The 18593-nt window shown below is 38.3% G+C and overlaps 1 protein-coding gene across 4 annotated transcripts in view; it reads left to right on the forward strand.

Annotated features, from left to right (window-relative positions):
* The window catches only part of LOC134546319 (high affinity copper uptake protein 1-like), a 120200-nt gene that overhangs the window by 98124 nt on the left and 3483 nt on the right, over positions 1–18593 (forward strand). For 2 of the 4 annotated variants that reach the window (XM_063389060.1, XM_063389059.1), the window contains 5 exons: positions 9431–9547; positions 12974–13177; positions 14395–14531; positions 15350–15448; positions 17542–17571. In XM_063389060.1, coding sequence (XP_063245130.1) covers positions 9524–9547; positions 12974–13177; positions 14395–14531; positions 15350–15448; positions 17542–17571 — 494 coding nt within the window. In that variant the 5' untranslated portion in view covers positions 9431–9523. The remainder of the gene's footprint in view (positions 1–9430; positions 9548–12973; positions 13178–14394; positions 14532–15349; positions 15449–17541; positions 17572–18593) is intronic. The other 2 variants (XM_063389061.1, XM_063389062.1) reach the window with 1 other exon arrangement.

Consider the following 18593-nt stretch of genomic DNA (forward strand, 5'->3'; position numbering starts at 1 on the left):
TGCCGCACGCACGAGTCCGCCATCTTGACAGCTTCGGCTTTGGAACAACGAGTAGGCGGGAGTCTTGATATCGCCTACTCGTTTTTTTTTATTTTTATTTGAGAATACCGATACTGTCGTGAGCTGGAGTCACAAGACGAGGCTAGTGCATTTCAGAATCGAGCCCCTGGCCACGCCCCCGTGCCAGTCGGGACGCGGTGGGCGGCGACCCAGTCCCGCGTGACCTTGAACCGAGGAGGACGTTCGCAAGGTCGACCTGCACACTTATCACACTGAGTGCATCTTCGCCTTTGTGGCTTGTCAGGCGATGACACGTGATCTATCTCTGGCAGTGGTCGGTTTTGAAGACTTTTCATTGCTACAGTGTAAACAAGGGTTGTCTTGCTTCAAATTTTAATGCTTTCTTTTTCCTGTGCGGTGCTTTGCAAAAGTTAGAAAACCGTTCAAGGGTGTATCCAGTTCAAAACCCGATAATGAGTGTGTGTAGGTGTGTGTGTGTGTGTGTGGGGGGGGGGAGGTTAGTTTCCGGAATTCAAATACAATACAATAAAAAACTATAACAAAAGGGGAAAAAATTATGTATGAAAAAAAATTAACGGCAGCTTGTGAGGATTAGTTACAAATTTTATTTTGCTACAGAGCCGTACTTGTTTAATTTAGTGTTTTTTCCCACTTCGGCAATTACCCTTCTTGTTACCCCCTTCTCGTCTTCGACAAGACCATAAATCGGTATATTTTTTAGTTTGTTTTAAAGATATCCCTTAAAATCATAGTGATAATATTTTCTCTCTTTTCCCCCCTGAGGTTGAGGTTATGAGCTCTAATTTTCTTTTAAGGGGAATATGTACGAACAGAAATACGCCATATTGTTCAAACAATTTTATACCATTATTTTTTACAATTTATATTAAAAATTAAAAGAAAAGTTTCTATTGATAGTCATTCCGTAAAATAAATTCAGTTCAAAGCGCCAACAATTTTACAGGACATAGTATTTGTAGCAGCCAGTCATTATTAACGAAGCTAAAGGTTTGACATTTTATGGTAGAAAAAGGTTATGGTCTAAAAATAGTAGGAACCAAGATGGCGTCTTGAGGTCTCTGCCTCCGCCTTGACGTCGCACGGTCGCGCATGACCGCGCCTGACCGCGATGGGCTCGCGGTGGGCTCGTGGTGGAACGCTGGGACTCGGCGCTCATGGTGAGGTGTTGGGCCTCGACCCACGACCCTCGCGCCTTAGCGCGACTCGCTGCGATCACGGCTCCGGGGACTGAGTCAGTGAATGTTTCATTTATTTGTCATGTGTCGAGTGGAAACTATTCAGACAAATCAATTGAGACAGTTCTTATTAGGTAAAGAATTTGCTATCTTGAGACGTAACTTTTTTTTTCATCATGAGAGGACGTGCATTTCAAGTTGTTTCTGTTTTCCTGCTCTCAAGGGGCCCGCCTAATAAAGCGTGTATCTATGTAAGGCGGGATGATACGTGCGAAGCTCGCTGGTGCTTGTAGAGCAGTATCGCCTCTAAGCTCAAGGCTCTGAACTGGTGCAGTCTTCACATCGTGTATAGGTACATTAAGTGGTAACCACAACCTTTTATGGCGGAGAAATGACGATAAAGATTTAATGCAAGCTCCTTGAATGCTTTCAAGATTCTTTACCGGAAGTTTCGTGTCTAAACATTATTCTGAAAACTCGTGTTGTAGCCCTTTTCACTCTCCTAAAAATACAGTTTAAAAACGAGATGCAGAAACAAAACTACCCATGTGCCTTGAGTGCATGCCTAAATACTTTCCGTAAACAAACACCACTTCAGTATCTGATCAGTTTTAAAATCGCGGAGTTTTATACTGAAGCTCTGCACACCGTATGTGTGCCCAGGTAGGCGTGCTCCGTAACTTAAAAAAAAGTTTTGTTGAGCTTTGTGTACCAGCGGCGAATTCTGATCTCTGCCTAGGCTGGATATCTTGACGTTTTCTGGGTGAACATCAGTCGGCGAATACGAGGTAACGCCCCCTTCAGTCCACCTGCCCTTTCCCGAGCCCCTGGGTGCGCCACTGATAGCCACGACGCCACAGCGCGACACCGCAGCCTGCAACGTACGCGGGCGTCCCCAGGGAAGCCACCTGGAATGCTAACACATGTGTGCCATCTGTTTGTAAGTTCGCAATGATTATTCATTAGGACCGAGATAAACCTGACAGCGATTGGGACGTCTGTGTCGCTCTCATTTAATTCTCTCTACTTCTGTTTGTCGTTCCCAGACCGTACATCACGGCAAGCGTGGCTCCCAGAGTGGTTAGCAGGGGGCGACAGCCCCTCCCGAACGCAAATATTAATTTTAATTTTATATTGTAAGGTATATTTATGTTCACTGAAATACTTTAATTTTTGCGCTAAAGTTTTCCTTCATTAAAAGTATTTTGGAGACCATACATGAGTAAATATCCCAAGCCTGTCCCTGACTTAGGCTCCTTCACGCTGGGCCACTCGACACGCGCCAGTGTGCGCGACCCCCGGCCTCTGCTGGCGTGAATGCGCCACTCAGTGCGGGTTCGTGTTGCCGCGGCGTGGCCCAGTGTGACAGCAGCAGCTTCCTTTCCTTGTATGATAGCGCCTCCCGAGAAGTGTCCCTGGAACCGCCCCTGCTCACAGAGTTATACACAAACCGCCAATATGGGTTAAAAGTTTAATCACCAAGGTATTCAAAACTGGTAACTTTATAAGGTTTGTCTTTTTTAAGCACGAGATTAGAATTTTTTTTTACATAATTTTTGTACCAAAAGATGCCTCTGCACCTAACTCTCAAGTCTTACAATAAATGGGCACCTCTGTGATGTGGAAAGTTATAAGTGCGTGAGAACTGACTCGTTACTCATAAAGAGGGTGTCGGGGTGGAATTATACCTCCGGCGTTCGTCACGGGAATACATGAATGACGGGTCTTAGTGAAAAGGCTACCCAGGGGGGAAAAAAGAAGAAAAACTGTGAAATATGTACCGTTTGTTAGTTGATAAATACATGATGTGTTAAGGGAAAAGCTGTTATGTAAAGTCAATAACTGATATAATTAACCACGTAATTCTAAATAATTATCGTGGTGTTATTTAAAACGCTTTAGGTTACATAAATATCTCCGGTATTATGGTATTTTAACTTTACCTTTTCTTACTGACTTAAGCAATTTTTTTTCAATAAAAGCTTTGTAAACGTTAGTTGACAACAAAAGCTATTGTTATAAAACAAATAGTGGCAATTACTTTCCAGTGGACCTTTAATGTTCACTTGACTGTAGAAATATTTAATATGAACACAGTATGGGACTACCCATATTTAGTTAAATTGGCGAGGAGACCTTTAGAACTAAGTAAAGGGTTTTTATGAGGCGGGATGATAAGTGCAACGCTCGCTTATGTTTCTAGCGTGGCATCGCCTTTATACGCAAGGTTGTGGACTGGCGCGTAGTCTTGCATAGGAGGACTAAGATATTTGAACGGTAATAATATAATATGGCGGGAAAATGAAGATAAAGGTGTAATGTAAATCCCTTGAGTGCTTTCAAGAATCTCTAACGGGAGTTTCAGGCTTATAGGTTTAAGCGACTCACCAAATAGATCTTAAGAAACGGATAAACACTACATACACGAATTGGGAAGAGCCACGTAAAATTGGCCCATTATTACAAAACGTACTTTCTACTTCTATGAAATTTTTTTCCCCGCTCTATCGTGTGTATGTATAATTTTATATATATATATATATATATATATATATATATATAAGCGTGCTTCAGTGGCCAAAGCATATGGAATGTACCTGAAATAACGAAATCAGACGTGGTGAAATCGGCCGAACGGAGCGAAGTGGCACAGTGTCAAGACTCTATAGACTCTACATCCTGAGGACTTGGGTTCGGTAGCCGGTTACGGCCAGCCTGGTCTTTGAATATATATACAGTATAGAAGTCGCGAGTGGATAGGATTTACTCTACGTTTTCAGAAGCGTATGATGAGCAGCTTGGGAACTTCACCGCTGCAGTGCGCTGCCGTAACGCCCTGTATCGTCTTAGTTGTTATTTACACGTTAGAGCGCAGCGCTGTCACCCGCTGTCATTCCCCGCACCCCTCATCCATCATTCACTGCAGCTCAACGTCGTTCCACAGGAGGGGGAAGGCTGTTTGAAGAGTTCGACACTTGTCCACTAGGGACCACCACAAGTCGATGCCCTAGAGATGGTGGCGATTGCAGCGGTGAATTAACCAACTACCTCAAAACCGTATTAGAAATTTTAACCTGGGCTGGCGACTTCTATACATTATATATATTCAAAGGCCTGGTTCTGGTTTCCCATGCCAGTTCAGGCAAATGCTCTCGGATGGTCCCATAGTCCATCAGCCCTGTTTGTGACGCTGTGTGTTGTAGGCTCTGACAACGCTGTCGACGAGATTTAATAGTGGTGACGCAGTCGTGGTTATCGATTTTGGAAGAGGTAGCTGAAAAAAAAGAAGGAAGGAATTTGACTTCTCGTACCATTTATTCTCGTTCATGTTGGTTTCCTGCTAGTGGATTCCTCAATGCGACGCCGGTTTCATTAATACATATAAAACATACTATTATTCCCTTCGCGTATTTCGCACATGCGGTTATGATCATTGTGGTATTTCGGGGAGTCAACGAACGCTAAGCCTTTTCAGTTTCGCCCTGGAAATGGCGTGGCAAATGACAATCACTATAATTTTGTGAGCTTGCCGTTCCATCAGCCAATTTTTTTTTTGTTTTGTTCATAAACACGTCATCAATTCTCTGCTGTGAATAATGAGACAGTGCCTGTATTTAACGTGTGTGAATTGTGTACTGCGTTTTAGACCCCATGCAAGTGGTCACAAGGGAGGAAGTAGGTACTTTAACGGGTTTACTTTACTTCAACGAGTACGACATAACAAACACGTTGTGAAATCAGAGCGGTATCCCAAGACTTTTGGGTAAGGTAGAAAATAAGCACTGCCTTATTGGGATACAACTGTAACCTAACTCACGGGCCGTATTCCAGAACATGTCGACACCGAATCCCAGTAAGGAAATAAATCGGCAATCGTTTTAATAAACGTTGCCCTGAGCTAGGCTAGAAACTGGTCTCAACGCATTCTAGCGGACGTTTCGCAACCATGGATACAACTGTTACGGCATAAATACTAGAGATATCAGCACCACCGCACAAAAATAGAACCGGCTTGGTATAACACGCTTGATACGTTCCCCATGATTACAAAATTGACCATATACGAGTTCATGGCTGGAAACGCGTGTCCGCCATTGGACGAATTCACCGAAAAAGTGAACTCTGCGCATGCGCAGAATTTGGGGAACAGATAGGACACCAAAATCTTTCCCCTAAAAATAAAGGACTGGCCTGCTGTAGATATTTGTTTTTAACTGTTATGCAATTTTAAGTTATAGGGTTGGTGATCTTGTGACTTGCGTGCTTTATAACGACTGATATTCTTGAGTTGGTTGCGTGTTGCTGATGAAGCCAAGTGTTCCGGATTCGATTCCTGCTCGTGTCGGGATTTTACACCCGCTGAAGATCTCCATCCTGCGTTCAAGACTGGGCGTCGTTTTTTTCTTTCTTTCCCCATACCGCGGAAGACTATGGCGAACCACCGCAAAAATATCTCGCCTAGTACGCCCCAGTCGCTACGTGGCGATGCCTAGCCAGCTCAACATTGTCCTAAACCTGAATAGCAGACATGAGCTCGAGCAGAAAGCAGACGGATCTCGTAATTTGAGCCCGCATAGGGGCCCGTCTACCTGGAGTTGTTATTTTTACTATTGTTATTTGGATTGACGCAATGAAGCGCTTAAGTGTAACGCCAAAACGCGCCTCTAAGTGCTAGGCGGTGAACGGTCGTGCAACTATGTTACTTTATCGTTGAAAGTATGTAACGAAATGTAAGCTACATACTTCGGGTGTTCTTAGATATTCGGCTGGTAGGTTTTAAGATAAAGCAGCATTTCATGCCTCTTCGCTCTTTCGCGCGATATTTAGATTGGTATCGCGCCATTATGGGGCTTTCAGTTGACATGATTATTTTAGAGCAGCCCGGTCTAGTCATAGTATATTTGTTTTTGTGATGAAGGATGTTAAGAGCGACGGTTTCTGATGTTTCTAGCGCGGTATCGCCTCTAAGCGCAAGGCTCTGAACTAGCGCATTCTTCTCGTCGTGCATAAGACAACTATGATATTTTGAGTAGTAACCATGGCATATGTGCCAGAGAAATGAAGATTAAGGTAAAATGCAAGTCCCTTGAGTGCTTTTAAGAATTTGTACGGGATGTTTTATGCTTTAAAATTATTCTGAAAATATGGGTTTTAGACCTTTTAAACCTAAAATTTCAGTTTAAAAACGAAGTATGGAAATAGCCACCCATCCGCCATCAGTGTATTTTTATACGTATTTCATGTATGTTTAAAGTAACCATAACTATGTTTTGTACAAAGTTACTATATCTTAATTGTAGTATTATAAACTATTTCTTGGCAACTGGTTTCCAAAGAAATCGTTTGTAATAGTAGGTACATAAATTTTGTTTGTAGAAGATCATGATTTTTTTTATTAACATACCCCACTCGGATATATTGAACAAATTTTAGATAGCAAACTCGGGACTCCATTTGTGTGCCCAGGCAGGCAGGGGTCTTAAGACGCTGGTCCCTTTGCTAGCATTGGCTGTCGATTTTTCATACTTCGAAACTGTTCTTGAAAACACCCACTTAAGAGGGCGATAAAGGGCTTCATTTAGAGCTGTTTTAGTGTTCAATGCGACAGCAAGTAGAGGTCAAACCAGTTAATGCAGATGAATGAGATTTTTACACATCATTGAGGAAAGGTATAATGACTGATCCCAGTTGTCAGAATGATTTAATGTTGTTATTAATAAGCAAAATTAATTAGTAAAAAGGTTTATATTAGTGCAAATTTAACAACTTGCAGAAAATAAAGTAATCGGAATAACAAGAAAAGTAAAAACTGAACGATTTACATGTAACATTGTTTTATAGTATATGATTTTTGGAAATGATTATCTTCATACAATTACTTGCACACGTGTAAGTCACTGCACATTCATGTTTGAGCCGAAAATTTGCCACTTTACTGTTTGGAGATAGGACACTTTTATTCCATCCCTTCAGCAAGACCCGAGCGCTGTAGATAATCCTCGCCATTAGAGTGATCGGGTTCCGGCTGTTATCTGCGCCTTGTTGACGAATGTGTGGAAGGGGTGTAGAGGAAGGTCTGGTTTTCGATAACACATGTTTTGTCGGGTTACTCTGCATTTCTCTTGTCATTGCATTCGCGTCCACCTCATTTACATTATTCTTAAGAGTATTCTTTGCACACACATATATATAGTACCGTTTATTTACAAATATTTAACTGGATTGTGGATATACAATTTATTAATAATTTTAGTTCCTTTTAGGTTACTTGGCATACATCTTATTTTCAACCAAAAAATAATAGTTGAATAAAAATTAAATGAACTAAATATACCGTGGGATATTACTTTGCAAGGCATTTATTGGCGGATAAGTTTTACAGATTTTGCAGTTCCAACACTATAAGCACAGCACAAAATACGAATAATTACACAAAACTGTAAAGCTGATTTGTAAACAAAATACATAAGTTACAATAGTTTACCTTGCGGTTACATACAAATTGATAATATACATAAAAATATTACAAGTTTTCAAAGCTATCAATCATGTTGTTTCATTATGTAGCATATAAATATAAAAATGGGCGCGTGTTCTTAGGTACGCGCGTGAGAAGTTATACTTCTTTGGCATCATTAAAAAATAGTTTTTAATTGCATGCAAATAATTAACTACAATAAAATAATAAAAGGGCTGGAAAAAGATAGTCAACACAGTCAATAAAGTTCAGTTTAAATTTGAAAAATTGAATAAATAAATTTAGAGAATAATAAATATATATGTACTAAATATTATAAGAATCTTAATTTTAAATATTTATTATTGATTATTTAATATTTTAAAAGAAAAAAAATAGTGCGTGGAGTCCCTCCGCGCGGAAGAAGTGAAACTTCGTAATGTGGAAATGAAAATAGGAAGGGGTAGAAGTTGATTTTTAGTGAAATCATATTATATCAAATCAAACTAAAATAAATCATGAAATCATTCAACGATAAAAGATGATTATTTAACTAAGCGGACGGGTTCGCCCCAAGGAGAAAATTGACGCGGAAAGACCTCGTGGACATAGAGAAATGACACACACTCACTATTCGTGTCTATGAAACATGATTTTTTTCTGCAATTTAAATTGTAATATACAAAAAGGGTATTAAATATTGAAACAAATATGGCGACACTACAAACTGTCAGGATCTTTATTTTTTTCTTACTCTCTACTTAGTTCCTTACAATAGCGCGCTCGAGTGCCACACATTCACTCTCGCTCTGTCTCTTTATATTCCCCCCTCCCCAGGAGCGTTAAACGTTTAACGCAACCTTGTTGGAAGTCGCATTAGAAGTTTCACTTCAAAAATATCTCTTGTTTGTATCCCATTTAACACTAAAATGTATTTTGTATATAATGTATCACATATATAACATGTATATTTCACATATAGTAGTTACTGAAGTAAAAAGGTTTTTCCTTTATTACAAAATAAAATACACAATATAACGTAATTTCTTCTTGCTTTTAGAATTCTCAGATGTAGTTTCTGCAATTGGCGTACTTTCTTCAGTCTTTGTGCTTTCCTTTAACCTTAAATCAAGGTAAAATAAACACATGTTTTTATTAATAACACTGCCTGAAGCTATACACTGAAATGACCCATGAATACTATAAATAATTTGTGTACTTACTTATTTTTCTCTCTCCAGTTTGCTAGGTTTTTACCTCTATTCCGTTTTCTTCGCACAGACAAATGCAATTTACCACGAGCATTACCTTTTACAAAACATGCGTTTGTTTTCGCCATTTATAAATTAACATCCATTCATATATCCCAAGCTAACACAGCGACAGCAAGGAAAACTAAATCCTACTGCCTCGCAGTGCCACCCCAACCCTTTCGTTCCTTATCGTGGGACTGAGAAGTGTCGACTATCGCGAGGGACTCAGAGCAATATCGGTCTAACGTACAATATCAGGCGCACATGTTACGCTTCAAGCAGCTGGAATTTCTAGTAGCTATTTATCCCACTCTTAAGATTAGTTCACGGGATTGGGTTGGAGGGTGGGTGGGGGGGGGGGAGGGAGGGAACGAAGTAATGTAACTCGTGTAGACGGTGTAATTGCTGTTACGGTTTCCGCCGAAGCTGTGCAGGACGAGGACCGGAGAGCGAGGAGAGAGCCTGGAGAGCACTCGACTGTGAAGTGGCGGTAACTGTTCCAGGTGCCCGCGGCTTTCACCGGCGGCGCGCGCAGCCGGACACCACGACACCACGACGTCACACGTCACAGGGCGGCACGGCGAGCTCGGCCGGACATGGCGGCGGCGTTCTTCTTCACGGTGAGGCCTGCTGGGCAAACCACGCTCGGCTTTCAACTCTCTCGCATTTCCGACGGCCATAGACGCACACGTTCTGTGCATTCATTTCGTTTTTATTTGTCAGTGGGACAGAAATATTCATGTAAAATTACATATATTTGTAAATTTGTACATTTACATGAAAACAACTGCATCACTACAAAATAGTTTTCGGATTCTTACCCGGGCATTTATGCTTTCTGTTGTCCTAGTACCACGTTATTTGTCTACCTTTCCCTGAATAGCTTTCCTGCATCAACTGCGCACATAATAAAACAAAATAAAATACTATTTATTGAATATTCTACTATCTTTTCCACGGTTAAAAAATGCTTGAATGAAACATCAATTAAAATATAAAATTATCTGTATTTGTTTATATAAAGAAGTAAGTATTGCATATATCTATGTAAGAATAACCATACCCATGTTTTGTACAAAGTTACTTTATCTTTCTTGTAGTATTACGAACTATTTCTTGGAAACTGGCTTCCAAAGAAATATTTTGTAAAAGTACAGAATTCTGTTTGTTTGTAGAAGTGCATGATTTTTTTAAATTATATACTTCATGTTTACGCTTGTTAAACTTTCACACAGGAGAAGAAAATATAACTTTTAATCAAAATATTCTCAATTTAGTTTGTTTTCATGATAAATATGAATTATATAAGCCTGCTGTAGATATTTGTTTTTAACTGTTATGCAATTTTAAGTTATAGGGTTGGTGATCTTGTGACTTGCGTGCTTTATAACGACTGATATTCTTGAGTTGGTTGCGTGTTGCTGATGAAGCCAAGTGTTCCGGATTCGATTCCTGCTCGTGTCGGGATTTTACACCCGCTGAAGATCTCCATCCTGCGTTCAAGACTGGGCGTCGTTTTTTTCTTTCTTTCCCCATACCGCGGAAGACTATGGCGAACCACCGCAAAAATATCTCGCCTAGTACGCCCCAGTCGCTACGTGGCGATGCCTAGCCAGCTCAACATTGTCCTAAACCTGAATAGCAGACATGAGCTCGAGCAGAAAGCAGACTACTGAGCTCACACGAGGCTACATCAGCACATCAGCACATCAGCAGTAGTGTACTCCTCTTTTCGAGTGGCCAGGACACGTCCTTCACTGACGTTAATTTAGTGATAAACTAGCCCTGAAAGGAACTCGGAATTCTTCGCGATTTATTTCCAGGTGATATTTAATCTGCGCGCATTCAAGTTGATCAATTCACAGTAATTAACAGAAAAAATAACAGCAGTTGGCTGGTTCAACTGCTATTGTCACATATGTGTCCATAACCCACTAAGAGACCGCTACAAGCCTCTCAAGGCCACAAGGATGCATAAAGGACGCGAGCGACGCGTCCTTTCACGAAAGGCTGCATCGGCGATTTAGTAGGGATTTTTGAAACTATTTGGAAGGCCAACAAAAGTAGCAGACAATCTTTTCGATACACTTTTCGAGCTCTCTCTGGGAAGGTATTCGGAAACCACCATAAGCTCCGGACGGAGTGGGCTGACAGTAGACAGCTGTCACTTCAGCCTTTGCCCTCTGGTACAAACTAGCATCTTTGAATATATATACTGTATAGAAGTCGCGAGTGGATAGGATTTACTCTACGTTGTTCAGAAGCGTATGATGAGCAGCTTGGGAACTTCACCGCTGCAGTGCGCTGCCGTAACGCCCTGTATCGTCTTAGTTGTTATTTACACATTAGAGCGCAGCACTGTCGCCCGCTGTCATTCCCCGCACCCCCCATCCATCATTCACTGCAGCTCAAGGTCGTTCAACGGGAGGGGGAAGGGGTGTTTGAAGAGTTCGACACTTGTCCGCTAGGGACCACCACAAGTCGATGCCCTAGAGATGATGGTGATTGCGGCGGTGAATTAACCAACTACCTCAAAACCGTATTAGAAATTTTAACCTGGGCTGGCGACTTCTATACAGTATATATATTCAAAGCTAGCATTCAGTCTGACGATCACCGTTTTCCTATCATCTCTACGTACACGAAATGAGACGTTTTTGTTTCGGTACTTGAATTTTAGACTGAAAAAGGTTAGGTTTCACATAGAACAACATTACACAGACAGAAAAGGCTTGCGTAATCGGGAACTCCTTGATCTTATTTGTTCTGAACCATTGTACAAAGATCATTTTTAAAAAATCATTACTACTTGCAAATGTAATGTGTGAATTTCTTGGAAAATATAGTATTTAGAAATTTCCAGTAAATTAAATGTGTTAATCTGCAATATATTTATATGGTTGAGCTAAAGTTAATTTCTTTTTAAATTTGTGATTTTTAATTTTTTTTCATTTATTTAATATTTAGCTAATATTATTTTGTTTAAAGAATATGGCATACGTGTTTTAAATGTAACTTATTATCTTGACTTGTTCTATATTCCAGAGCCTATGATCATGCAGGATGAGCAGAATTAGAATAAATAAATAAGTTGGTTGCCGATTCTTAAAGAGTTTGCCTCCATGGTTGTTTTTTAAACGTAGTTTGTAAGCCGTCCGCAGGAAGTGTCCAAGCGTTTGATGTTGATGGGTTGATCGCCATGGGGTTCGTGGCGTGACTTGAGAGCACTTGGTGAGAAGTTTCTAGCCTCGTGTGCCATTGCCGCTCCCAGGATAACAGTAATATTCTTCAAGGAAAAAAATCATCCAATATTCTCGTTATTTTTATTTCATTATTTTATTGCCTATTTCTATTTTTTAATTTGGTTTTTTAACTGTATTTAATTTAAGTTAGAAGTAAATTAATAAATCAAAACAAAAATGTACATCGTGGTGTTACTGGGAAAAGTTGGTGAACCCTTTTCCTAATATCTGGTGTTTTGTAACATGGGCGAAAATCTGTAGGATTACCATCGTTAGTTATATTGCATTATTTGGCTGTTGGACAAAAAACTTAAATTTAAATGTTTTTAAATTTTTATTTCATTCAATTATAAAAGCAGGTTTTTTATTTTTTAAAACTATAAGTTTTTATAGTGAATCATCAGTTAGTTTGTTTACATAGTAGGCAGGGCCAGAGAGAAACTACGATCCCAGGGGAAAATAATTTGGTGGTTGTCCATCGATTACTTAATGTACAATTTTTTAAAACCCCACAATTTTAGAATAAATCTTAAGACTAAACGTTACCATGGTCATAACTGTAATTTTATCTGTGCTAATCACGTAAGTTTTCTAATTGATTTTTATTAACAACAGACGTAATTTTTGTCCTATCAGAGTTAACGTATGCATTTAAAAAATGTTGAAACTCTACCGATCCCTTCTTGATGCGTGTACCCCGGGGATTTGGCCCCCCTGCCCCCCCTACTCCTCACGGTGTCCCTGTCAGTAGACATATAGTGATTGCGAGAGTGGTTTGTTTTAAGATAGAAGTTTGTTTCACAGGGTGGTGATGAAAGCAGTGCGGCTATGAATCACAGTGGGATGAATCATGCTGGAATGGATCACAGCTCAATGGGTCATGCTGGGATGGACCACAAAGCAATGGGTCATGTTGGAATGGACCACAGCTCCATGGATCATGCTGGGATGGACCACAGCTCCATGGATCATGCTGGGATGGACCACAGTGCAATGGGCCACAGTATGGTGTGTGTATTTAGTCTTTCTTCCGTTATTTATAGCGCTGTGTGTTATAAGTTATTTATATGCAATCGTTTAGTGATGGGATTCTTAAAAAGTGTAACAACGTACAGTGAAACCGTAGTAATACAAATACGTGTATGTTCATGGTGTTTTGACAGTCTAGTAAATTTAACTAGAATTCTTAATCGGGCTTTTCAAATCAATGCAGCCTTAGGTAAAGGTTCGTTTACTGCCGAGGTTTTGTTTAATGTGTAGCTATCAGTGAAAAGCATTCAGCATTATTTCAATGCTAACATAACCTGGTTGCATGAAGAAAGGAAAAGGTTTTTGTTAGTAATTTGTGATATTTTGAAAACTTTTGTCTGTACCTTTTTGGAAGATTTCCAATTTACAAAAGTAAAAAAAAAAAAAATTAAATAATTTGACTAGTTCATCAAATATGTAGTGCATTTAAGGATTTGAGTGACTTTCCTTAGGCAGAAGGATGCATAGGAATTAATGTAAGGATCCTAGCAATTACGTATTCTGAAGGTCAACAAAAACAGCGGATTTCAGTTTTAATGCTCTTTCTAAGGATTCCTTAGACTAAAGTACCATTTAAGAAAGTATTCTGATAAATCATTGTAAATGTTCTGGCAAGGGGGTTCAAAGGATATTCATTCTTATTCACTACCTACTCTGTACTCATGTCTTCACATTATCTTACACATCCTTACATTTACTATGGAATGAAATGTCAGAATAGTATATCCAAACGGGAATACTTACCTACTCTAGTGTTAACAAGATGGTGGTTGGATAACTGGTGTCTATAATGCAAATTTTGCAAAAAAATGTTTACACAAATGCTTTGTTTATATATTGCATGGAGGTTTTGATGTCTACTTGCTTTCTCTTTTAAAAAAAACAAGTTTTGATCTATTGAGGGGTTATAATTGTGATTACAATTGCTATTGGACATTGGTTTTATAGCACTGGCTTAAGTTTTACGTTTGTTTTATTCTCATTACTGAAATACAGCTTTATGTAAGGAGGGGGATAAGGTTGTTTCAAATATAACATTCTAGCCTTCAACATGCAAGCATTCTGAATTTAAATTGTTGCATGCAAAATATGCCTACATATGTAAATAAATTTTGACCATGTTTTCTTGACGGCTAATTTTACACTATGAGAAATGACAAAAGTAATAATGCTATCACCTCTGTGTTTGTTTTTAGTCGATGGCATTTCATTTTGGCTACACGGAGACTGTCCTATTTGATAGTTGGAAGATCAACGGTGTGGGTGGGTTAATAGGATCAATGATTGGAATATTCATCATGAGTGCATTATACGAAGGCCTTAAATATTACAGGTACCTACAGTTATATTTATTTTGAGTGTTATCTCCCTCATTCACAGACCAACTCTAGCAGTTAGACTGGTGCTTCAAGTGACGTAATACTTACTTCAAATAATATTTACTTCAAAAATAACATCATGTGATTAATGTAAAGGAAAATTGGAGCTCAGTAATCAGTAAATTGAGGTAATACTCAGCACAGATCATTTTTATAATTTTGTCATAAAATGATGTAGAGAAATTGAGGGACAAGAACATTTATGGCTTAGGAATATTATGGAAAATATGTATCTTTTCAGTTTTTTTTATTATTTTCTTATATAATAAATGTGCCAGGGTATTATTTTAGCCTCAATTTTTATGTATCAAGAATTAAATTAAGTATAAAATCTCCAAAGTTATTATATATAAATGCATAGTTAAGGGAAAAGTTGTTCCAATTTCCCTATCAGCTGAATGAACAAGAGATGTAACATGAGACATTAAAATTGTTTTTATTTTACCTCCTCATAATTAACATCTTCATAATATGAGGATGTCTCTTCACCCAATTGTATATGTGTCAAGAACACATATGATTGATAATTTTTTATAAGTGTTATTTTTTGAAAATGTTGTTACCTTCCAGAATTTTTTAGTTTTCAATTTACCAATAATTTTATTTCATTTGTAAAAATAAATTTATGTATGTTTATAAATTGTTAGGTATCAGAATTACTGTTTATTTAATTTAACCATTTCAGCCATTCTCATTTACAGTTGATTTTGATAGGTTGATAGGCATACTTAATGATATTGTGAAGAAAATATTTGAATGATGTGTCCCACAGAGAGTACCTGTTCTGGAAGTCCTACAATGCCTTACAGTACAGAGCTGTTTCCTCCCCGATTGACAAAGGAGTTGCCGCAGACGATGCCAGGACCATGCAGTAAGTACAAGACACACACACTTGAGGCAGCAGCGAACCTTTGCTGTTCTCTTATCTGTCAATTTTTTTCTAAGTGCTAGCAAAGATTGTACATTTCCGTGGCAGGGCCACCTAGAGGTAGGGGTAGGAAAAGGGTAAGGGGGGAGGGGACAAAATGCCCGGTGCCTGGTCACCAGGGGGGAGCAATGTTGCAAATTGGAGTTTCAAAATTTTTTTATTGTTGTGGTTTATCCTGTATGATAAAAATCACAAGTGCATTGGGTAATATAATTAATGGGAAACTTTACAACTTATGTGGTACACACTGATCACTTGTACAGTTGTAGCTATAGTAATGCCCCACTACATTAAATAATTCAACAAAATTATTGGCCTCCGGGCCTTTAGTTTTTCTCGACTGCCTTATTTGGACGTGCAATTCAGCCAGCTGTCAATTGTTTCTTTGCTCACTATACCATTTGCCATACATGACGCACGCCGGCCTTGACTAGCACTTGGGCTGGGAGCTGTGTGTACTTGCGGGGAGAGGGGGAGACAGTGTGTTGCTTGTGGCTTTCTTCTCTCTGCTGGGTGTCAGGAATCAGGCAACAACACACACTATCTTTCGCTCATGTTACATGAGTTTGTAATGAAATTGTGTGCTCGTAAAACTCAGTCTCACACATTATGTTGATTTTTTTCATTTTCTTGCCCTTACTATTAGTTAAGGGTTATTTTTGAAATTTTAATACAAAATCTCTTTTGCATTTGTTGTCTGTGACTAATATTTCAACAGATATATTCACTCAGTGTAATATAATGAGTGTAAAAATTGCGCAAGTGTTTGTAATAATTATTATTAATTGCAACTGTGTGTTGAAAATACTTGTGGTAGAACAACAAATGCAATGGAGGTATCATGTTAAAATGTCAGTAATAGTTCTTAAGTATTAGTAATGATGAGAAAATATAATAAAAAAATTATCAACATGGCATGTGAAATGATATGTCAATCGTGGCAAGTTGTTAAGTATTGTGACTGAGTAACATGGCACAGTGATAACACACTGGACTCCCATTCCATACGACTTGGATTTGAATCCCAGTACGGTTATCCTGACTTTGGTTTTCCATGGTTGCCTCAATGTCCCTGTTCTTTGAAGTTGCATATAGGCTACAGCGATCTAAAATTTAATGAACTAATATGGGGATTATATAGGGATTAGCCTAAATAAAATTTGAAGATGTAATGGACTATGATACTTGGTAATATTTTATTGAAAAATGTAACTACATGATTCATGGTTTTAATGAAAACATTAGGTGCAATTTAGATTTGATTACATTTAGCATGAGGTTGTAGCAGTCCTGGCATTTGAGTCAATGCTTTATGGTACATTGTGTTGTGGCATGGTAGTATTGTAATGGTTAATGGTTTTGATTCATGAATTTTAATAACTGCATAGGTTGTTGCAAAATTGAAACAAGTGAAGACCTAACTACAACATACCAAATTACCAATTGCAAAATTATCTTTTGTGGTATGAATAAAATAATGGTTATTCTGTGCCAAGAGAGTGAGGAGTTAATTGAACAGTTAGTTTCATAACAATACTCTCTTACACCAGACATAAAATAAATGTATTTTTTTGTGTAAAACGTTTCCTTTACAATTACTTGATGATTGATGTGATTGTTGTAAGCCATTTTCTGTTTAGCCTTCCAACATAAAATTTAGGTATTTATCAGCAAGAGAAATATAAAATTCTCATAATTAAAGATACCACTTTTGTGGAACTGTAAGTCTCTTCATTGTAAATTTTGGATAAGAAAGAAATGGTGAAAACTGTATTAATGTGTGAAAATGTTAAGATTTTTAGCAAACATTTAAAATTTGTGGGGGCCGGGGACTATTTGGTTTATTGTTTATGAACTTGTACAATTGGGCATAACCTATTTCAAATTATTAGCCAAGCCACTGCTAGCTTAGCTGTTAGTAATGTACAAGCAACTGCTGTAAGAAAATATTGTAGATTTTAGTTTGCATTTATAGTTGACTGCCAAATACATACATGAATGATGTGGTTAATAAATTACAATATTTTCTCTTGCAGTGTTGTAGGTGAGGTGCTTCATAAGCAACCGTAAGTTAGCCATCAGAGTGTTTTAAGCATGGTCATACATCTGTGATGGTAAACCTGTGTTCACACTGTTTGTTTTTCTTCCCTTGCACCTAATATGGTGAAAACAATTTTATGCACATCCCTTTTCTTTTTGCAAACTTTTTAGTTAGTTTTCTTTTATTGGCTTGTGTAATTATTATTTTTATTGGTCATATTCTTTGTGATTTTTTTTTGGCTAGTCAATGTAAAATTTGTGAATCATGTGACTCTTCAAATATAATTTGCATGTTAGTCCTGGCTGCAGAAGTTAAGTTCTCACTTTTTTGTGCAATTTATTTCCTGGTAAACTAGGCACACTATTACTAATATCTACTAGCTGTAGTGTAGGTTTTTTTTTTATCCCACATTAAAATGATTACCTATTAGTTTTACTAGAAGTAATTTACTTCTAGGGTTGCATTATAACTGTGCATGTTTCTGGCATGTTACAGCCACAGGACTTGAAGCACTGCTTGTAAACACATGACTTTTTTTTTGGGCCTACTAGTAAGTAATGATAATCAGATATTGTAATCAACAAAGGCATACTAATATGTTTCGGAAATAACGGAACATTTTTTATGATGTTTTGTTTGGTAGCCATAGTGATGGCGTAGTGAGCATAAAATATTTAATGAAATAACTCAAAAAAATGTTATAAATATTTCTGGTATAATATACGGAATGCTTGGAAGTTCTCTTTTGTTCCTTGGACTTGTGATATGAAATCCAAAAAATAATTGGAACTTGTAATTAAATGCTATGGACACATCTATAAAAAAATGCTCCCATTTGGAATGAGGGACATATAAATTTGACCCATCAGTGGCAAGGTTGTGAATGAAGCGATGGTCAGTGGAACCCATCATTGCTCTATCAACATGTTACCTCTCTTGGCCCTGGCTCCAAGGTGTGGCAGAGATGGTTTGGTAGGCTGGTGAAACACTGCACAAATAATTCTTTGAGTTACAAACTTTTTTTTTGTTTGGAACAAGTGTTTGGTC

Source organism: Bacillus rossius, chromosome 1, assembly GCF_032445375.1.
Source record: "Bacillus rossius redtenbacheri isolate Brsri chromosome 1, Brsri_v3, whole genome shotgun sequence".
Classification (NCBI taxonomy): Eukaryota; Metazoa; Arthropoda; class Insecta; order Phasmatodea; family Bacillidae; genus Bacillus; species Bacillus rossius.